The following is a 23229-nucleotide window of genomic DNA, read 5'->3' on the forward strand; positions in this document are numbered from 1 at the left end:
TGTAAAAAACACAGCTATGTATTTCACTAAAAACCTTGTAGCATCAATTGAACTTTACAGGACGGATTTAAAAAAAAAAAAATAGAATGTCGGTCTGGCTTAGGCTGAGGGTCTTTCTCATTTCATTTAACCTTCCCTTTTTGTTAAAACCTAAAAAACAAAACAAAACAGTACTTTCTAACAATGGGGTGGAGGGAGATGAACACTTATAAAATTGCTTGGCTAAAAAGGTGCCTGGCAAATCCAAATTCTTTGTGGTCTTTTTTGGTTTAACATGTAATTACTCACTTAACAAACTTCCAAAATTATGATATTTATAAATTATAATATAACTATTACAAATAAATCTCTTTTTATCCCAAGTAGTTCCAAAGAAATCTTGTCAGGGAACCTTTAATTCAAAACCATTATACCAGTTTTAAGACGATGAATCCATGTATCTACTTCATTACAGTTTCCAAATCAGAATGCCAATATATGTTTCTTTGTCAATCCCCTGGGCTTATTTTCAAAGTTGAGAAGGTGAGAGCTATTAATCAAAACAGAAAGGGGCAGGAGAAGCGTGTGAACAAGAGACAAGAAAACCTTAATCTTCAGGGTCAGAAGTTCCCATTTTCTGTAATGTGATAATGACAGGGACGTCTTTATGAAAGCAGATAACTCCTGTCATGCTAAAACTACTGACCCGCCCCCTCTCCGCCACAAGCCTGTGACTGACAGGTCTGGGGTCTTGTGTCAATGAGGAAATTAATTGCGCCTCCAAAATTCAACTTATTTTTAGAGTCTTGATGAACACTGAAATTATGAAACTCTGTCAAGAGGAAGCTGGTGTGAAAACTGGAGCGTTTTCACTCTTATCAGTGATTTATAGCTGCAGCACGTATCACTGGAGGTGAAAACAAAAACTATAACGCACACTGTCGGTGCATTTGGCTCACATCCGATGGATTTTGCTCATTGTGCGTTCACTGTGTGTTGTGTGGCTTGCAGTTTCACACAGCCCCTTTATTCACTCGACGAAGTGATCATCTTTGATTCACACTTGCTCCTTAATTGCCGTGCTCCTGACTAAGAAAGAGGTCAGTCAGACCGTGTTAGCTAACCCTTCCAATCTTTCCCCTTTTCACCGTCACTACTGTTGTTATGTGATCCTGTGCATTATTTTTCAGTGTTCTTGGATTATTTTAATTTGTACATTGAACAGTGCGGTAACATTAGTGAGTGAGCTCCGAAGCAGCTGCTTTTATTTTAAATGAACTATTTAATGTGGATTCTTTGTGCTCAGGGTTTCATTACAAAATGACTACAGACTTAATAAAGAATAAAAAAGCCCTATTATAATTTTTTACAGTCTAAATATATTTAAAATTCTTCTATTTTTACTATTAAAATATTATTTCTATGGTAACATTAGGCCTTTCTGATGTTGGAATGAAACTCCTGAATGTTTTTTTTTTTTTCAGTTTCATTTTCTTTCATGTTGTGTGTTGTTCTTTATAAAAATGTTGATCTGCTGACAAACACGCTTCTGTTGCTGTTGTGTTATTGAAGTAGCTGCACAGATTAGTCCTTTGCTGTAAAACAGGAGGGGACGGGTGGACGCACAGACCGACAGACTGTCCACCCGTCCCCTTTGGATTTGTGTCTCATTTTTTCTTTTGTTTTTGTTCTGCATGTACAGTTTTGTAAAGCAAAATCGAGATGCACTCTCTCGCAGGTCGTCCATCAACAGCATTCAGTCACCGTGAGTTATCACTCTCTGTTACAATATTCTCCTCTCCTCCTCTTGGCTCCTCTCCTTTCATCGTTTCCTCTTCTGTTCCTATCCTCACCTCCTCTGCTTTCTGGTTATCATCTGCTGCTCTCTCTGTTTTCCTTATGTCATCTCCTTTATTCTAACCTCCTTCTTTTCTTTCCTCTCCTCTCCTTTGGGTTGCCATAAAACCAGATTATAGCCTGCTGTGCCTTCATTGTTGGTAAAGTGAAATGTATTCATGTATTATTTAAAAAAAAAAAACAGCCAGCAGTGCCTCTCTGAGCAGAAAAACACAATTACGTGTAAATAGTATAAATATATACCACATTCTGAGCTATAAGGCCAGTGTGAGTGTAAATCTCTGATACATAAACACAGTTATTCCTCACTCTGGGCTTAACCAGCCATTGTGGACTGTGTTGATGGCTGCAGATCCTCTGTGCTGGCGCCTACAGTAATTCCTCTTGCGCTCAGTTGTGCTCTCTGATGTGAATAATTTGTGTAGAAATGTTTAATTTCTCTGAGCGTTGCTACCACCACGGGCAGTTTGACATTTCCAGTCTGTCTGTTATCATGGACCCCGGGACATCACTTTAAAAGACAATATGATCCGAGGCCAAATTTAAACGCGATGGGCAGCTGTGAGTTTGCTCTCCTGCCCGGGCGATCTGCTGTCTCCATCGATTAAAATGCAGACGGAAGGCCGGAGATGCTTATTTACCATCTCACCTCCTTGAGATAACACAAATTCATTACTAGAGCTAACTTTAATTTCTTTGACACTGCCCCTCTTGTGTGTTTTTCGGTGTGTGTGTTTGCTTTATTAATATAGCTCACAAAATAATACTCCCATCCCTTCAGCCTTTCATCTCTCGCTTTCCTGTCTGTATAAACGCTGCCTGTGTGTCTGTTGCTCACTTGTCTGTGGGTACCTGTCCTGTGTCCTCTGTGTTTTCTGTCTGTCTGTGTCCTCTGCCTTTTAGGAGTTATACTGTCTACACCTCCCCCGCCCGACGAATCTTGAGGTACAGGTGACCAGATGGAACAAACTAAGCTAACCCATAAAGCCCCATCTAAATAAGTCATACTGTGCAGAAACACAAACAGTATGCAACGCCTTCACACATGTTAGATGGAAACATGAACACATCAAAGGATTTTTGATTGTGTTTCTGATTCCTTTTGCTTCTGAGGAAAACCTCATTTTCAAAAGTACCATACCAGATACATGTCAGGAATGGCAATCACCCATAGCATGCTGGTCCTGCCTGCCCCATTTACACATGACCTGGGTCAAACACTATTTCAAAGATTATCTCTGTTTCAGTTTACTTTCTATGCCACATTAGGTCAGAGCTTTGTTACATAAGACTAAACATGATGTTCACAAAATATTAAGCAGGCAGCACCTTTGACAGCTGCCATGAAACCAAACTGATAGAGACCAGTTCAACCGATAAAAAACACTGCACCTCATCTCTGCGCCTCTGTGCTTTACACTGGCCCCTGACCTGACCTCTTATGCACAGTGGATTTCTTGTTAGTTGTTTTGTTTGGCAGTGTGGATAGATTTCATCCAGACAGTCTTACAGTAGTAGTAACTTTATTCTCTGATGGAGGCTTCATACCGAAACACATCAGCAGATTTCTCAGCCTACTGCAAATAAACTTTCCTCAAAGGATCATCACATGAGGTGATTCCTTTCATCACCTTTCTCCTGGTGCTGTTTCTAGGAGACACAGACATGTAGTAACTTTAATTTCTGCCAGGACATCCTTGTTTTTCACAGCAGGTGCATTTTTCGTCAGTGTTGATATTTTGATGGTCAATGTGATTGGCTGACGTACACGTACAACATGTGGAAAAACTTAATTCAACTTGTTCCACAAGTTTTTTTTAATCAATAGAGAACAGCAGAGGCCTGTTGGTGAAGTGAAGGATATTCATAAAAAAACATGAATTAGTTACTTTTGTTTTAAAGATACTTCAATATGATATTTCATAACTTTTGGCCATATCAGTCTTTCAGCTGTGGCATAGATCTGTTTTAGTCCAAAAGCCTGATTTTCGTCAGTTTTTAGTCATTTGAACGAGTCAAAGGCAGAATCCTTGAAAAGCAAAGAAGCTGTAAATCATTCAGGAGAAGATAAACTTAGAAATCACCACGGTACTACAGATATGTATACACTTGGTAGTTAGTGCAGGTTAAACCAGTTAAAAACATGCCAATAAAATCACCTCACAGAGTCAAACTCTTATATGTTCCTTATTCTGATCATCTTAAGTGAAAAATTTATCCCTTTATTGTCACATGATTCACAATTAGTGACAGCCACAGAGCATCAGGACAACAGAATGTTGCTGAATGATCCTCAGCATCAGACAAACTTTACCATCTTAGTAGGAGAAGAAGTAGGAAAGTAAAAATAATCATGTTTTTGTATTGAGGATTTGAATTACTCTATCCATATAACACTTAAGCATGGTAAGTGAAAGCTTCACCATGGTGAACATATGTTGAAGTATCCATAGACCACTTCATGTCTACTACTGTTTTTACTTACTTTACTTTATTAGGGGCCTGATGACAAGAGTTAAATAAAGAAAACGTAGCATTATTAGCAGTAGATTGTGTGGCTATGGATGGAGCTGTGGATGCTGATGTTCAACCAAACCCCATGTGTAGAACAACTCATAAAGCAGAGATAAACATGACACACATATGTTTTTGTGCCAGTGTTTTTCATCATCACCTGATCTTTTCCTGTGGGTTTGATTCCTGTGTGCAGTAAAGAGCAGCAGCGGTCTGCAAAAATCATGTCAGTGTGGGAACAAAGGACCAACCAGCTGAGGAGACACAACATGAGGGCGAGCAGCGAGGCCCTGTTCAACGAGCTGGACCCAGAGGAGCGCCTCCGGATGTCCTCTGCCCTCCACCTGCATCCTGACATGAAGACTCACCTGGACCGGCCTCTCGTGGTGGAGGCCAGGAACGGCGACAAACCCAGCAGGCCTCCCGAAGGAGGACGAGAGGAGGCAGGGGATCCCCGGCAGGATGGGATGGGAGACAGCTTCCACACGCACTCCAGGAAGCATCACCGCCACCGCGACAGAAACGGGGAGAGCAGAGACGGAGGCGACGGCAGGGGAGGAAGGCACCACACTCATCATAGCAGGAGCAGAGATCACAACACTGACGGCACCCAGACGAAAGAGAGGAGAGGGGAAAGGAACCAAAGCGCCGATGGAGGACAGGGACACAGGCACCATCACCAGGCTGGCTCCCCTGAGGAGGAGGCCAATGATATGCAAGGAGGAGGAGGAGGAGAGGAAAGGGGACATCGGCATCACCACTCCCATCGACAACCAAAAGAGGGAAATGGGATGATAGTGAACGGCGCACAGGGAGAGCACAGAGGGAGGGGGGGAGGAGGGGATAACAATGGAGAGAGGAAGGGCCGCTGCTCTCGTATGGTCAGAGCTCAGTCAACTCTGGATGGAGATGATTGTAAGAGGAACACGAATGGAACCAGAGGTCACAGGTAAGGCTGCAGAGGTTATAACTATAATTCAAGAGGGGTTTGAAATGTTGATGATAGATGTTTCTTTCATAATTAATAACTTTGTAGTAGCCTTAGACCTGTAGTTTAAACTATTCAGACTTATTTTAAGTACACAATGTCTTTTTTTATTCTAGGGAAAAGACTTTACCTCATTTCAGAATTTAGTCGCCCAAAGAAATCAGAACATGTACTGTGCCTGAATCCTACAGGCCTGTGTATTTAGTGATGCCTTCTAATGCTCATAGTTGTACAATGAGGATTAGCTTGAGACGCACATTATTTCAAGGTGGCTGTACAATAAGCAGTCGATGGTTCTCTCCTTAAAACAGCTGTAATCTATACTCTCTTTACTTTTATCTTGACAATACGTTACATGCATGTGAAAGGGGTCACTCATAGTGCAGCTCCCCTCAGCTCTGTGCAGCTTTATGGCATCTTTCAGCTCATTGTTATGATTCACTCTCATCAGCATCACAGCAGCAGCTGTCTTCAGCCAAAAGCCAGAACCTGAGATACACCCGCTGTACACTATCTGCTCAGCACCAGCTTGCTGGTGAACACAGCGAAGCATTTAGCAGCTAAAGAGTCAGATATTTCCCTCAGGAGTTGGAACCTAGGAAATTGGAATTATGTTCATCAGGTGACCAGAAACATGACTCCAAATACAAGCTGATGTTTCTCTGTATCTGCTGGATGTGAAAATGAGCAACTGGTTGTTAACCAGTTCACCCAATCAAGTAAAAGGTGAAGTCAGCTTGTTTCAGCTGCTTCAGAGTGGAATAAAAAAATCTGTTATTGCCGACTGAAGGTCTGATCACATCACACTTCAGTCAGTGTTCACTCTCTCACTTCTATTGAAGCTCTCAAAACGGTAAAATTCAAGCAGGCATTTCCTGTTCTGGTGCGGTCTCTGGCCAGCTGTGGTGGATCTGCGAGTCAGGTCACTGATGCTCTGTGTTTGGCAGTAGAGGGGTTTTTTTTTTCATTGAAGTACTTCCATGTGAAGCACAGCATTACACTACCAACTGCAGCATGACTCTCACCAGCTGTGATCGCTCTGCTCAGTATTTATTTATTCCCCATGTTGGAACTATCACATCACATCCTTTTTCAGGGCTGAACGTGGACTGAATCTGATTTATGTATTTGTCCGTGATGTTGTGGTGTAACAGTGGCATCGTGTAAACGCTCCCTACAGCTCTCTGATTGGCAGGGTACGCATCTGACTCAGCTCAATTAATTCTCTGGTGGAATTTTTAGACTTAGATTTCATATTCTAAGACACTATGCACGATATAAGAATAACAGACTATGCATCAGTTTGCATTTTACATGAACATCACACAGCTGTGCGTTTGTATAGCCTGGCAATAAAAGTCTGCTTCTGGTTTGTTGCTGTATAAGTTGTGGTCTGTTTCCCAGGAGGGCAGACAAACTTCTCACATGGATTTCATTTGGCAGAAGAAGCTTGAAGCACCCTGAGAGCAGAGCGTAATGATGCCTGTGATAAGATCCACATCTCTTTCCTTAGGGAGAGGCAGCCAGATGCCGAGGACAACGGCCTCGCCTCTAGTCCTCTGCAGCGAATGCGCAGTAGCCTGAGTCTCGGAGAAAAGCAAGAGGATGCTGACAACCAGAAGAACTCCACCAGGGCCAGCCAGGCTGGCCTCAACAGCAGCGCCATCCACATCCCTGTCACCATCACTGCCCCGCCTGGAGAAACCACCATCATACCCAGTGAGTGCAGCGGGTCATGGTCACATCAAATGGGCAGGGATAGGGAAGGCTGAAGGAAAGGTTATATTTTTGGCAGTTATTCATATTGGTTAAATGAAGCCACAAGCAGTGAACTCTGTTATACTACTAGTTTCATTTGGATTATTTTTTTCACTTTCAGCAGTAACTCCAGGAGCTATTTTTGTAATCGAATGAAGAAAAAGAATAAACACAGAATAAACTGTTTTGTAGGAAAATGTGGATGTTTCCTGAAATTAAACGGCTGTTTATGGGATCTGTATAACACCAGCTTATACTTAACTATATGTTTGTTTTTTGCGCTCATTTATTATCAAGTAAAATTTCCATGTCAACATCTCTCATGCTTAGCCTTGACCCTTCAACCAGCACCTTATGAGAAATGTCTAATTACTCAAGGAAAATAAAAACAATCATACAAAAGCCACATAGACCAAAAGCCTGCCTCTGGAATCCATTAAAAATATCTCACTTGTTACTAAATGAGTATATTTATTTTTCCACACCAGTGAACAACATCGACTGTGACAACTTCCGACTCAGTGAGGAGAAGAAAGATCTGGAGGAAGAGGAGGCAGCTAATGGGCCTCGGCAGATTCTTCCCTACAGCTCCATGTTCATCTTCGGGCAAACAAATCCGTGAGTCATAACTGAGAGGAGTGATGTGGAATTAGATTGATAGTTTGGGTTGAATTAAGAACAACAGAAAGTCCATGAAACAAACACATTATTAGAATTTTACCATGCACAGTGGGAAAAAACTAACAGAAGGCACATGAAAGCTGTGGATGTAGAATTTTCTGCCCCAAATGATTTAATTCACCTACACTGTCAAAGCATTTCCTGAAACAAAGGGGCTACATATGATACAATAAATGCTTATTTCTCTAGCCCCTGCTTTATACATTACTTAGCCTACTGAGTCTTTTAATTTAGAGTTATGTCCAAAAATGATTGCACAAAAATCAAACTGATTTGTATTTAATGCTGAGAAGAGAAGGTGAAATGACAAGAGATGAGCCGAGCTTTCACCACCTGGTGATGAGATGGATCAGGAGAGGGGCAAAGCTCCCGGATCACCTGCTTTTAAGAGGTTTTGGGAGCATGCAATCCAATTCGGCCATGTCCAAATCCTCCATTGCAGAGATAACCGTTTTCCTACCCTTGTATAATTCAGGTTTCTGCTGTGCTTTCCTGTACACCAGTGATACAGTTCTGTTGACTTCAGTGTGTGGCTTGTAGCAGAGAGTAAAGCTGTCGAGAAAAGTGTCAATACTTAAGATCTGAGGCCATGATACTCTGCTCTGGAAAATGGTGGATTCTGATCATCTCAGAGACCTTTCTCAGTCACCTTACTGAAGCCCTTTGTTAAATTATCAGTCCCAGAAAGTGCAGGAAAAGGACTCTGTTCACCTTGGTTTAGCTAATCGAGTGCTGTGTTTATAGAAACATATAGTATGACTGAAATGGTTTTCCTTCAGTATTTACTTTAGTATTTCTTTAGTAGAGGTTATATATTGATTTGAGTAAAACACATTGTGAACCCAGATGACCCTGAGTCACGTGGTATCACTGAGGCTGATTCTTGCCTTTTATGGCTGCACCTTTATTTCAACACGGAGGGAGATGTGTGTTGTCTGTGGCCTGTTATTGGACAACTTCACCTGAATGTACCTACTGAGCTGTCGCTGCTCCGTGTGCACTTTTACTTTTGTGTATGTGTTTATATGTGTGTGTGTGATCCTGCAGGGTGCGGCGGCTGTGTCACTACGTGGTCAACCTACGCTACTTTGAAATGTGCATCCTGATGGTCATTACCATGAGCAGCATCGCCCTGGCAGCCGAGGACCCCGTGCAAGCCAACGCACCGCGCAACAACGTGAGTCAGGCTGACAACTCGACTTCATAAATAAACATCTGGAAGTATACAACAAACGCACGGGTTGCCAGACGCATAGACACACAGACCAGTGTTTGCATGAAAATGTGCATGCTCACACGAGCGCATGAGGATTTGTACACAGCAGGCACGCGTCTCTTTTGGGCTGACTGGCTGATTCTTTCGGACTGATTGAGGAGTCCATGCTAACAGGGCTTGACAGTTTGCCCATATTGAGGATTGAGTAGTAGGAAGCACAAAAATAAGCTCTTTGTTGAATCCATTTTGGTAAAATACTGACACTCTGACTCAGGAAATTTAAAAATAAAATGCCAAAACTGGTGCATATCCAGTCTGTGGAAATGTTTCTGCTCTCTTTATATCCCTGCACGGCGTGTTAGCCCATGTTGGGAATAAGGAAGTAGTACATTCACATAGACATGAGACTTGAGTTTTTGCATCTTGACAGACAAGCACAACTAATTAATATTCTAGTCAGAGGCACAGAGGGAATGTGAGGTGATGTTGTGCGTGTGTGGGTTTGTGTGTTTTTAATTTGTGTGTGCGTGCTCGCATGGGTGCTCAGGCGATGTGTGTTTGTGCAGGAGAGTACAAAGCTGACAGAGTCTGAGACCTCTGACAGGGCAGAGGAACATGTTGCGCATACCTGGTCTGTTAATACACACACACACACTTCCAAAGTGTCTTACACTGAAAGCATCTGTCACTAGATTTGTAGATGAATCATCTCACAGGATATTTTCTTACTCTCTGTTTCTGCAGGTTCTGAAGTATCTGGATTACGTCTTTACCGGAGTCTTCACTTTTGAGATGGTGATTAAGGTGAGAGGACTGGAGGTAGACTTTGATTTGAGCTTTAAATAAATAAATAAATAAATAAAGCCTACAAAATAAAGTTTTGGTCAAACAACAGTCAGGATTCCAGGTTGGGCTAAATTTGTTTGAAAATTTAAAACTTTTTTAAACATTTAGGTAAATTTATAGCAATGGTTTCAATAGAATTTCAATTTAACTCATGCAGGTAGGACTTGTTCCATGTTCAGATATACCATTTTTAACCAAATTTAGCTTGGTTTATGTTAGACTTCTCGTTGTGTTTTGATCTGCTAATCTGTGCTCACTGAGAAGGCTAGCACACAGTGGACAGCAGCACTGGCATTGCTAATAGGTTTGTGGTTTTTCTCTTCTCAGTTGTGATAACCATCTGCCCTGATGCCAGACACTTCAGATAATGAATTCTCAGGGTCACTGCAAAAAGGCTGCTAATTATGAAAGCCAGAGGTCTTTTAAAGATTTGCACAGGCTTAGAAGAAAGGCGAAATCAGGACGGCCTCTAGAGAAGCCCTTAAAGAAAATGTGAGTGACAGCTTGTGTGATTTCCTGTATTATTCTCTTACTCCTTACTCCGTGACTCTAGATGATTGACTTGGGACTTCTCCTCCACCCTGGCTCTTATTTTCGGGACCTGTGGAATATTCTGGACTTCATTGTGGTCAGTGGAGCTCTGGTGGCCTTTGCCTGCTCGTAAGTCAACTTCTGTTTATTTTTTTTTTATTCCTGCATTGTTGCCCATCCCTTTTCTAATCACAGCAGCCTCTAAATATAATGAATTTTGAAGATGGATAAAAACTGCAATAACATGTTGGAACAAATCACAGGCTGTGTTGTATTACAGTATTTTTAGCTGATGTTACCTTCTCCCCAGTGTCTATCTCTCGATCAGGACTCACACACGGGGGACTTGGTTCCCCTGCTCCTGTCTTTTGCTCTAACAAACAAATCCATTGTGTTCATCCAATTACTCCCCGTGAACTCTGAGGCTTTTGTGCTGCCTGGGGTTATTTTGCCGACATGACTATGTCAAACTCATCTTTCACTGTTACATAAAGTCTCCACAGCCCCTCCCTGTTAGTCGGCTAATGGGCCACTCACAGTTTGGCTGATAGGTTTAAGGTTGAGGAGGAGACAGAGGAGGGCTGTCTCTAAGTCTCTATGCTGGCACCATAATTGCAAGTCCAGTAACAGAATGACATTTTGAAATACTGTTAAACAACAACAGTTTGCTGTAGATCTACATATTCTGTATCGTATGTCTTCATATTTAAAAATAATGGATGAGGTGGAGGTGATTTTCTTTGTCGGGGTCTTTCATTTTTGTACAGGGACACATTTAGGTGTTTCATTCATGCATATACTATACCTACTTAAACTATTGTGACAGAAAAGCTTCAGCAGTTTTCCACATTTTTGCTTTCTCTTATAACTATCGTGGAGACTAAAACAGGCCTATTTTCCCACCACAGTAACGACACTTTAAGTACCTACAGTGACAAGTTAGTAATAAAAACTCAGTTAGACAGAAATCTGGCTTCACTGCTGGCGAGTGAGTACAGGCCCAAGTCAAGCACTGGTTAGGTTCATTATATCAATGATCGTTAACTTGCAGCATTAGAGGTAGAAGTATTGCTACCACTACCTGCAGTTCATTATATCTTACACACAGATTTAGAAATTATTCTGAACTGATTAAAGAAGGAGTTTATATAATTTTACCAGACACCTTCCAGCCAAATGAAAATAAATGTTATCCACAGCCACTGTATAAAGGGAGGTAATGAGTCCCTTGAAGCTTACAGGCTTGCATTCTGGGTCTCCAGTGATCAAATATTCTGTTTCAACCAGCGCTGTCGGTTATTTCGCATCCACCACTATTTCACGCATTAGCTCCGTCCTGAAACTCTCCCCAGTTTGTGTGTTTTTCTTTGTAACACTTTGTGTCGCTCTGATTTCTCCTCTTTCGCCAGCTGTAGATTGATGCTTCTCTCTGTCTTTTATCTGTTGCTGACTCTGCCTCTGTCTCCTGTCTTTCACTTGTTTTCTTTTCCTTCTTTCTTTCGTTTTCTGGCTTGGATTGCTTTCAGGAGCCTTATGGGGTAATGTCTGCTCTCTCTGCCTGTGTATCGCTCTATCCACGTGCTTGTCTTCCTTGTTTGTGTCTTCTGCTTTCCTTCCTGTCCTTCTTAGCCAGTGTCATTTGCACAGTTTATAGAAGTGTCTGCAGCAGCTGACTTCTCACAGCTAAATGTTTTGAACAAATGTCATATTTTGTTATTTGCTGTTCTTATCATCACCGCCACAGTCACGATCAAAGATACTGGCATTTACTCTGTTTGTGTGTGCACAAGTGCAATTACCTGTTTTCCATTTACCAGATATATTTTATGTGTGTGTATATATATATACACTGTGCATTTTATATATATATATATATATATATATATATATATATATATATATAAAATGCACAGTGGGGCAGCACAGTGAATGAAGAAAATGCTGAACTGTCAGAAACAATAGTTTCAAAGGTTCACTCTTTCGTAAGAGTAAAAGCTGCTCCGGGATAGTCATGAAAACAAAGGGTCTGAGTGCTGCTGATTGAAAAGACACACAAATAAAAAGATGCTAAGTGGAAACTATTAAACAGAGTGAATGGTAGCTATGAACCATTTCTTTTTCATTTTCAGAAACAAAGACTTAAAGAATAAGACATATGCAGGATGATGTGTCTCTCTGCAACAATTCACTCTTCATTTCTAAACATAAATAATACTTTAAAGCACTTTAAAGTATAATAACAGCATCCTGTTTAGCAGGCCTGGTCCTGGTGTGCTGCAGCCCTGTTTTGAAATATGTAGGAGAGTGAGATTCACTCATACAGGGGTTATCAGATTCAATCATTTCCCCTTCATCCCTCCCTCCCACGTTCACTTCCTGCACAGCATTTTGTCCCTCCCATCATCCCCCTCATCGCCTCACATTCATGGCACATAAATGTGAAACAGGCTACGCTCACATTGCAAGGCTTAAAGGATAATTCTGTGTTTTGTTTTTTTTTTTTTTTTTTGTTTTGTTTTGTTTTTACAATTTGGATCTAATTTGGATGTAAATCTTATTTTAACAAATCAGTGACTGAGAATGTGGGGACATGCAACAACATGAATATTTCAGTCACTGAAACAGAAGTGAGCTACATATGAGAGATAAAATGTGACTTTATTTTCTCACCTGCAGTGTGAACGTAGTCATGCAGTGCATTGTTGTCATTAACAGTGTCCTCTCGCTTTTAGCACACATATTCACTGTTTCATTTGAATATTTTATCAGACATGTCTGCTGCTTTGCTCTTTCACCGGGTAATTAGTTTAAGTGCTTCTGTTTATCTCGGATCCGTGTTTTCTTTTCATCGTGCTTTGATGTTGTCAATTCGAAAGGCCGAATAATGTCACTGTACCTTCATGCCTGAGTGATATCTGCTTAATATGTTTATTTTTGCTCTGTCTTTCTTCATATGCTTGTTTGCTCTATTTGTGTGGGTGGTGTTTGTGTGTGTGTGTGTCTGTCTGTCTCTGTGTGTGTGTGCTTATCATTGCTTTTTCTCATCAGATCGCAACAAAGCGTGGCCAGGTGGGAACTGTCCCTATCTAACTTTTGCTTATTGACTCCCTTTTCCCTTTTTTCCCCCACATGTGAAACAAAGAGCTCTCCTCGTATCAACCTTTCCAAATAAACTACATCCCAAGGTGCTTGGGATATGACCATAATCTCCCTCCCTCCTTTCTCTCTTTCCTTTTAGAAAAGTAACCTCCTGTCCCAATATTGGGACATCAAAACAAAAAGACAATATTGGGAAGTCCACCTCATAGCTTTCAGAAGAACCAACATACAGCTGCAGACGTACAACAGTATGAATCAGCACTGAATATCTTTCTATTTGCAAACTCGGGTATCAGTTTTGTCAAAGCTAAAAAGTCTTTTTCTGTGGTTTCATCTTCATGTAAATCTTCCTTAATCACAACTAAAGTGGGCTTAATTGGTCAAATTGCCAAGAGATTATGGCCCGCAGCTCGATTCACCTCCCTGCCCTTCACCTACATCTCTCCTTCTTTACGCAGTGGACTTAGAGGGAAATCGATTAAGGATTTTAGCTTCACCTTGACTGTCCGTTTCATTAAAATCCTTTCATTCTTTGCAGTCAGTGTATGTAAGAAAAATAATAGTAGATTGCTCGTTTTTTTTCATAAATAATATATTAAATGCTTTTAGAAGGGGATGAAAATATAAACCTACAGAGTGTTTGTGCTGCAAATGATCATTTTAAAACCTGATTTTAACCTGGATTTTTATATTTTTGCAATAGTCATTATAAAATCTAACAAAGTTCTATAAAAATGACAATAAAGAGCCCAATTGCCGGCTACAGTTGAATGTCAATATACATTATTTGCTCATACATTATTCAAAATTCACCATGTAATTTAATCCCCTGTAAAAAGATAGAAGGAGCCTCATGCATCCTGTTTTGCTGAGGAGGTGAAACGCTTCTGATTGGACGTCAGCTCTTGCGTCCCTGAGCAGGAAGTGCTCCTCGCTCTCAGTAGGGGGCAGCTGAGAGGACCAGTCATGATGACTGAGGATGACCTCATGTGCTGAGAACGTTAGCCAATCAGTGCTTATCTGTGCCTGACTGATGTGAACGCACAACCTTGTACCCACACACACACACACACGTTACATCTTCCTTGCCCATGGCGCTTCTGAAAGCTATTGGGAGACTGTTCTTGCCGTCTCAATGTGTTGAGGTCCTTGAATAGTGAAGACTGGCACTGACTTTGCAGATTGCATGCCAGGGTAACCAAGTCATCTGAGCATGAGAGCTGCATGCCATTTTGTTAGATTTAGATTTTTCCATTTAGAAAGGAAAAGCGCCCCCACCCCACCCCCCACCCCCAAACCCCCGGCCCAAAATATATAGAACCATGCTTCTTTCCTGTTTGAGCTTCATCCTACCTCACCACCTTATAGACTTTAACACCAGTTACATTTCATTATTCTGTTTTTCTTACTCTCTACCAGTCAACCAAGTGTCTTTTAAAGGAAAGTTTCTGCAGCACTGACTGACTGATCGAGGCCGGTGTGTGTGTGTTTGTGTGTGTGTGTGTGTGTGTGTGTCCTAGTGAGTCTGGGGAAATTTAAAGCAATGGGTTTTACAGAGCAGAAGAGATAAGAGAAGATGGTGTTAAATGTCAGCTCATAGTATGATAATGCTTTCTTTCGCAGATCCCTTGCAAATGTGTTTATACAGCACCTTTCAAAGAGAGGCAATTACAAATAAAATCCACTCAGGTAGAAAAGAAAAAAACAACACACACACACAATAAATAAATACATAAAATTATAGTGTAGTTTCTTTGCAAACAATAAATAAAAGTGCCTTCATTGTCCCTTGATCCTTACCTGTTTCTTTAAAGAAAGTTTTAAAGAAATAACAGTTAAATATCAATTACTTTCTAGTAAACGACCCTTTTAAACAAAGTGTTACTCAAAGTACTGTGAATAATTGTAAGCAGATGTTGGACATGCACATTTAGCTGATCTGTGAGGACGAGTACATTCAAAACACACTGGTTAAATGATGCCTGTGTTTTTCTAATGCATTATTAAATAGCACCTTTTTACATTAGGATTAGTTTGTGTCTCTAGTGGATGAAAGCATTGTTTGGTCTGTACCCTAGTGACGTGCTGGTGTAAGGAGCCGTGAGGCCTCTAGGGGCCACTAACAGGGCTTTTAGACTTTATTTTATTCTGGTGTGCTTGTGTCCTTCTCCACATCCTTCACGCACAAAACTGTTGCTGTTGCACATCCATAGATATTCACACACACTCGCTCTCTACCTCTCAGAATTCTTTAAAGTGGAGAAGAAACAAATGAGAAAGCCTTTTTATGGAGAGTGACAGCCACATTGTGTGTGTGTGTGTGTGTGTGTGTGTGTGTGTGTGTGTGTGTGTGTGTGTGTGTGTGTGTGTGTGTGTGTGTGTGTGTGTGTGTGTGTGTGTGACTAATTAATTAAAAATCCCTCTCCCACTGTCCTTGGCCAATGTCAGTCTCTGAGTGAATGATGGCTCAGCTGTATGTTATTACCATAACTGCTAGTTTTTAAACCCCCACACCCACCTCCCACTCTGTGACTAGTTAACAAAACGTGCCGCATCAGCACGTTGACTGACAGCAGTGGTTCCTGCAAAGAAGCTGCCTCCTGCACCAGAGGCTCATTCTTTGTGCATTCACTCTCAGAAAGTATTAAATGTTTGATGTTATTCTACAGAAACAGCACGTGAGCTCTGCGTGACTGTTATGTGAGAGAACTGAGAAAAAACAGAACGAAAGACGAAGTACATAATAAAGGGAAGAACCAAAGGAAAGAAAAAAGGCAAGGAAAAGGAAATATGGAAGGAAGAATAAGGAGAAATGGAAAGAAGGAAAGAAAGGAAGGAAGAAGAGAGAAGAAGCAGGGAAAGAGAAGTAGAGAAGTGAAGGAAAGGCAGATGTAACAAAAGACAAAAGGAAAAAAACAAAAAGTAAAAGAGATGAAAGGGTGGAAACAAATAGATATCAACACTAGATATTTCACTAGTTTATTTCTTGTATATGTAAAATCTTAAGTAACATGTAACTACAGTCATTAGATAAGTGTAGTATAATGGTATAGTAAAGTAAAAATGCAGCATTTCCCTCAGTAATGTTACAGAGGAAAGTAGAAAATCCCACAAAAATAAAAAAAAATCATGTAAAGTAGCAACATCTCAAGTTTGAACTGAAGTACTTGAGTAAATGTACTTGGCTTCTCTCCACTTACTCACACATAAATCTTCTATCATAGCATGTTTCTGTAAAATAACATTTATTTATGCATCCACATGCATTACTCTACTAACAAAATGCAAACAGGTATCCCTCATACACACTGTGCCTCATGCACTACAATCAGCTCTTGTTACCGGGGGATGGGATGAGAGGGTTTACATGATTATCTGTTACACCACTTCACCCAGACTAATTGTACTCTCAATCTGCACAGAGGGACGAAAGGCAAGGACATCAACACCATCAAGTCCCTCAGGGTCCTCCGAGTCCTGCGGCCACTCAAGACCATTAAACGGCTGCCCAAGCTGAAGGTACAGTAATCCAATCTGTCACCCACCCAGTCCACTCTGAGGAAAAAAAAAAAAAAAAAATAGGCAAGAGAGCAGCTGGTGCAGCAGTCGCTGACAGTCACTGACACTATCATGAATCAAATGCGTTTACGGTCCTGCATATCAAAGAGGAAAGAGTGTAGGCTATTTGATTTAAAACAGATATGTTTTAAATCAAATATAAATCAGATATAAATCTTTCATCTATGGTTCTGAATGAAAGATTTGAGCTGTTTGACCTTTGGGGGCGTTCCTGGCTGTGGAGCACAAAAGGAGTTAAAGTCACACAAATTGGAAGTAAGTGACTGAATATTGCTTCTTCTACTGGAGCAATTCTGTGCAAGGAGGCTTGTTTTAGAGCCTGCATTTCCCAGAACACACACTCCTCTAAAGATACGGACACAGATGCAACAGGTAGGCAAAACCACTGAGAAAATGTGTTGACGTGAGCATCAGACGCTCTCACGTGGAGGCATTAAAGGTTAGGAGCTGCTCCTCTGTTTCGTTAGTTAAGTACAGCAACCGTACTTAGAATGGTTTCTCTGCAGTTACAATAAATTTCAATGAAAAGCAATGAAAAATTATCCTTAAAACATTTTAAACCACCACCTGTATGGTGGGTACAGACCAAATACCCATCATTTTACCAGAATATAGCTTCTGTCTGTCTGTAGCATAGTTAACTTTGTAGCAACCAGCTTGTTGAATGCCGACAGTGTTGAATGCCGACAGCTAGCCGTGCTAATAAACAGACGCTGCGTATTAATTCATATTGTAAAAAATGAGAATGTCTGGAACATAGTGAACACATGCATAGAAAATTTACTTTTTTTTTTTTTTTTTTTAACCAGGAAGCCATGGGAAATCGTTGTTTTGTTTGAGTCCATGCTGACAACGGTCAGGGGAGAGTTTTAGCTAGTTCTGTGTGCCAGTTAGCAGTCAGCCCCATTTTATTGATACTGCACCTGCAGTTTTGTGATCATTTCGCCTGTTTGAAGCTCAGTTAAATGTCACATTGCAATGTGTTGACTGCCATTCATCTTTAAATAGCTGACAAACTGGCATTCAATTAAATATGACCCATCTTTGTTGTAGTGTTTTATAACTGCGAATAAGAGACAAAGTCTGTGTCTGTCTAGTGTTTACACTTCTTTTGTCTTTTTACATCTTATAAAATTTGCTTTTACACACATTTATAACATAATTGACATAATTGATCCACTTGAACTGTGCTCATAAGAGGACCATTAAATATGAGGACAGAACAGAAACATCACCACCTCCCCTCATGTTCCCACTCAGTGTATATACAGAACTCAAAGTATTGCAAATCTTCAAAATCTGAATGTGTTTATGGTAAACTGGTCATACCATTATAACTGAAGATGGTATGTTGTGACCTCTCAGATATGCTCAGAGAAAAATTTGCCATCTCAGTGAAAAAATGGGGGTTCGTCGGAAGTGGAAATTTTGGAGTGGAGAAAGAATCTCAAGCACAGTGAAAATTGTAAGAAGCGAAGAATCTGTAATAATGAAAAGATGCTGTTTTGACCCTCATCAAGGCAAGACCCTCAGCTGTTTCCTCTGACGCAGAGATGACAGCTTCCCTCTGGTCCGTGAAGGCAGCTGATCATCCAAAAGTAATGGATCTGACAAAAGCTGAAAGATCTGATTGGAGTAATAGCAGTGAGATGATTGAGACAGATCAGAGTTGGCAGACAGACGCTCATCCACAACTCTTCTAGGACAGAGGGGTTTGACAGACAGGCTGGTAGAGGAGCAGAGAATTATGCTCTGTCCTCACTGTGGAGACAAAAGCCTCGGTGGCGGTCATTCATGCAGCAGCATATTCATTAGACTGCATACATGTCAGGATAGATAGACAAAGCACTTCATCTCACAGACAGATCACAGCACAAACTGACAGAGGGAATCCGCTGGAGAGACAGAGTGACAGGTAGGGAGACACCAAGGCCGACTTCATGCAAACCCGTGTATTCGTGTACTCAGTGAGCAGTGATTTTATAGTTTGCAGTTTATAGTATGTAAAGACATCGAGGTTAAAATGGGTATAATTAGTTGAAAGGTGAGTTTTCAGACATTTACATTACATATAAACATTTTTCCAACAGCATTTACTGACTATATTTCATCATAAAGCAGGTTTTTATTGCAATTTGAAATATAGTAATTTAGTAAATGCTGTTGGAACAATGAGTTTTACATTTCACAAGCAAATTTTGCTCAGTTTCAGTTGAGATGGGTAGATTTGGCCAACAAGTCCTTCTTTTTTTTTCTTCTTTGTCAGAAATTTTAATTACTGTTTTCTGATCTGTACCTGTACCTCCTGTACAGGTACAGGTACAGGTACCTGTACCTGTACCTGTACCTCCTGTACGGTTAAGCATAGTGTTCTTCAGTTTAGGCATCTTAAAACTACTTGGGTACGGTTGGGGAAGAACCGCAGTCATGGTTAAATGGTAATGTGTTAGATGTTTTTAGCAGATAATGATCAGTCTCTGGTGTTTCATCTCATCATCTCCCGTGAAATCCACTCTAATAAGTTTCGCTGCTCCATAATAACATCATGTTACTTCAGCCTTTGCTTCTGAGAGACAACAGTCATTAGTTACACAATCACAAGAAGTTCACGGTGAGTGCTGTAACGGTTTAAACAAACAATCAGTGCTGTTGTTGTTGTTCTGGTGAGGACAGTCTCTTTTTGATCGGCAAATCGCCAAAACCACAGAACATGTATGTCATGTGAGTAGTAAATTACCCTACAGCTGATTGAAAACGGTTTTTCAATTAGGCACAAAGCTTTTTAAACGAATAACCAGATTTACTTTAATCATGCTACACTAATGGGTTAGAATGTATCAGTTATGCTTAAAACTCAAACAGATGTTTTACAGATGTTTGGAAAAAAAAATAAAAATTTAAGGATGGTTGGAGTTTATGCTCTACTGCTTAAAAAGTTTTCGTTCAGCTGAGTCTTTTAGAGGCAAGCGAAGCTCAGAGTACGCTTCCAGTTATAAAAAATGAAACTGAAGCTTTTGTGCTTCAAGTTGTGTTTTTTTTTTAATTTTCATCCAGATTTTTGCATTAGGAATTTTTCATTTCACTCAGTTTTCATCTGAAATTGAAATGAATCATGATTCTAATTTCTTTTTCAAAAAACTGTAACCACCGATGGTCAGCATTAGCCCTCTGGGAATGGAGCAAATACACATCAATGCTGTCGCCTCAAAACTATGTGCAAATACATGCATGGATCAATCTGAGTGTTTGTGTTTGTGTGTAAATATTTTTTCAGGCCGTGTTTGACTGTGTTGTAAACTCTCTGAAGAACGTTCTCAACATCCTCATCGTCTACATCCTCTTCATGTTCATCTTCGCTGTTATCGCCGTGCAGCTCTTCAAGGGCAAATTCTTCTACTGCACCGACGAGTCCAAGGGTCTGGAGAAGGACTGCAGGTACACCATTAAAACATACCTGAACGTCTTCTTAATAAAACTAAAAATATATTTTCAAAATGTGGTCACCACTTGGTCAGATAAGACTTTAAAGTGTCGTTTTTAATTGCTTTTTTTCTTTGTTTTTTTTTCTGATTTGACTGTCTAGTTCCTGTCTAGTTACCTTTTCATTGGTTCTGATTCTGTTTCTCCATGTGTTTCCCACTCAGGGGTCAGTTTCTGGACTATGACAGAGATGACGTAGCAGCTCAGCCCAGAGTGTGGAAGAAGTATGAGTTTCACTATGATAACGTTCTGTGGGCCTTCCTAACGCTCTTCACCGTCTCCACCGGAGAGGGCTGGCCAGTGTAAGTCAAAACGACCTCCACATCACTTTGAGTAAAACCTTTCATACGTAAAACAGCACCTTGAATAAGGAAATGATAAATCAGATGGATTTAGAAAGTAAAGATGGCCAATTTATAGCTGATAATCAATGCTTGAATATTTGAAGGACTGTTGAAACTTAAGACAGTACAGTGCAGGTGAAGCCCAACTGATTTCAACCAGGCTTAATTACTGTGCATTCTCTAGAGATGTAATCAAGGCTCATTGCATCGATGTCCGCCACTCTGTGCCTGAGCTGAAGCACCACGAGTACATTCATCAACGCCATCATCTCTGTCAAGGATCGTTGATGGATGTTTGCTTATTTCATTCATTGTACGTAAACTGTTAAACAGATTAAGCTTGTCATGATCATCTGAAGTCAAACACCTCTAAACAAGAAGTGACAGCACAGTAACACACTGACCACAAGAAAGGACTCACAACTGAACTTCACTTCAAGATATACAGTGTTTACTAGTTTTAACAATTTTGGATACCTAAGAATTTGAATAAATCAAAAATCTTAAATCTTGTATTTTTATTTTGGATTTCCATTCACTCCCATTTTTTAACATTAGAAACATTCAGTACAAACAATTGTCCTCTTCTTCATTATCATCATATTTATTTGTTTCCAAAAGTTGCAAAGTGCTTCAGACTCAGTAACAGATTATGAGCCAGTTTATAGAAAGTGCACAGGCAGTGCTCAACACTGGTTCTCTCTCCTCCAGCTCGCACTGTAATAATCTGTAAAGATAGACTTTGCAAGTGCAAAATAAAGATTGAGGGACATGTTTCCTCCAGGAACAGAGCAGAGGAAGGAATTTCATTGAATGCCTACATATATTTTACAAGGCTCAGACTCAACGTTTTACAGCCTGGTGTGTATTTTCGCATGGTTGGTTGTGTACAAATCTCTCATCAGTTCAGCTGATCCTTCTGTTCAGGGTCCTGAAGCACTCTGTGGACGCTACCTACGAAGATCAGGGCCCCAGCCCAGGCTTCCGCATGGAGACATCGATCTTCTACGTGGTGTACTTCGTGGTGTTCCCCTTCTTCTTCGTCAACATATTCGTGGCTTTGATCATCATCACCTTTCAGGAGCAGGGAGACAAGGCCTTGTCTGAGTGTAGCCTGGAGAAGAATGAGGTGGGAGCTTCTTGGATTTTCTCCTGGAAAACAATGCCCCCCGCCCCATCTTCCCTACATGCATGCAAGAAGAACACACACTAATTATCAGTGCAGAAGCGCTAACTTCCCAAAATGTTTGTCTCTTCCACCAAAAGTTATTTTTTCATTAGAAATCAAAGCACACAATGATCCACTAATAAATATCACTTCCAGGCAAATTATGTCGAACATGACTTACAGTTCCCTCAAACAGAACAGAACAAAGCACAGACAAAGAAAACAGTGGGGTTTATCTTCATCGCTCTCTTCATCTCCACTTCACAGGGACTTTGCTGAAATCATGCTGGGGGTTTTTTTTTGTCTGTAAAGTATTGGCCAGTGATCAAAGAGCACCCCGTCTTTTGATATTACAAAATGTTTGGGCTTGCCAGCTGTCTTTCTTGTTATTAAACTCAATTTACAGCACTGTTCTCTTCTGTGATGAAAGGTGCGAAGTTCCGTTCAGAGAGAGGATTCATGCACGACCTGTTTGTGTGTTTTGCCTACAACAGAGAGCTTGTATAGACTTTGCCATCAACGCCAAACCGCTGACGAGATACATGCCTGAGAACAAGCAGTCCTTCCAGTACAAGATGTGGAAATTTGTGGTGTCACCTCCGTTTGAGTACGCCATCATGACTTTAATCGCTCTCAACACAGTCGTGCTGATGATGAAGGTCAGTGATTCCTCCTGCTAATGAGCCAAAGCACCAATTCCTCTCAGATCCTTCTCAGCCAGATAAAAACTAGTGTGTTGGCTCAGTGCTAATTATTTAGTTCCCACAGTGACACAACACACTGTTGAATGAAATGTTTAAAAAAAAAAGCATTACAGAAGCTGTTGCCATAAACCTGAACCATTTAATGATTTAGTTTTAAGGCATAAAGGCAATTACAACAGCCTTGGTCTGTCCTCGAGACATGGTCAACAATTAAAAATCAAACAGCTCCACCGCCAGTGCACCACTGTGACTCCTCTGCCAAACGCTGCTCGCTGCTCTCAGAGAGAAGTGCTCGTGTCTTGGCAGCTCCTTTATTCATCTACTCAGAGGGGAAAATCTCTGAGGGAATGAAACAGCCAGTGTGGGTAATGCAGGCTGGTGTCAGGGAGGAGCTCTGTAAACACTCACACTATCCAACAATATTTCATGTTTACTTCTTTTTGTCAGATTATGTCCCTAAACTCTGCCCCTAAACTTATTTGAAG

General features: G+C 40.7%; 1 protein-coding gene across 3 annotated transcripts in view; it reads left to right on the forward strand.

Annotated features, from left to right (window-relative positions):
* The window catches only part of cacna1bb (calcium channel, voltage-dependent, N type, alpha 1B subunit, b), a 145431-nt gene that overhangs the window by 94155 nt on the left and 28047 nt on the right, over nt 1-23229 (forward strand). For 2 of the 3 annotated variants that reach the window (XM_041059550.1, XM_041059551.1), the window contains exons 21-32: nt 1682-1744; nt 4547-5299; nt 6852-7057; nt 7585-7714; nt 8825-8954; nt 9738-9797; nt 10393-10499; nt 16892-16988; nt 20323-20483; nt 20693-20830; nt 21800-22001; nt 22535-22699. In XM_041059550.1, the coding sequence (XP_040915484.1) occupies nt 1682-1744; nt 4547-5299; nt 6852-7057; nt 7585-7714; nt 8825-8954; nt 9738-9797; nt 10393-10499; nt 16892-16988; nt 20323-20483; nt 20693-20830; nt 21800-22001; nt 22535-22699 (2212 nt within the window). The remainder of the gene's footprint in view (nt 1-1681; nt 1745-4546; nt 5300-6851; nt 7058-7584; nt 7715-8824; nt 8955-9737; nt 9798-10392; nt 10500-16891; nt 16989-20322; nt 20484-20692; nt 20831-21799; nt 22002-22534; nt 22700-23229) is intronic. The other variant, XM_041059552.1, reaches the window with a different exon arrangement.

The sequence above is a fragment of the Toxotes jaculatrix genome, chromosome 16 (genome assembly GCF_017976425.1).
Source record: "Toxotes jaculatrix isolate fToxJac2 chromosome 16, fToxJac2.pri, whole genome shotgun sequence".
NCBI lineage: Eukaryota > Metazoa > Chordata > Actinopteri > Toxotidae > Toxotes > Toxotes jaculatrix.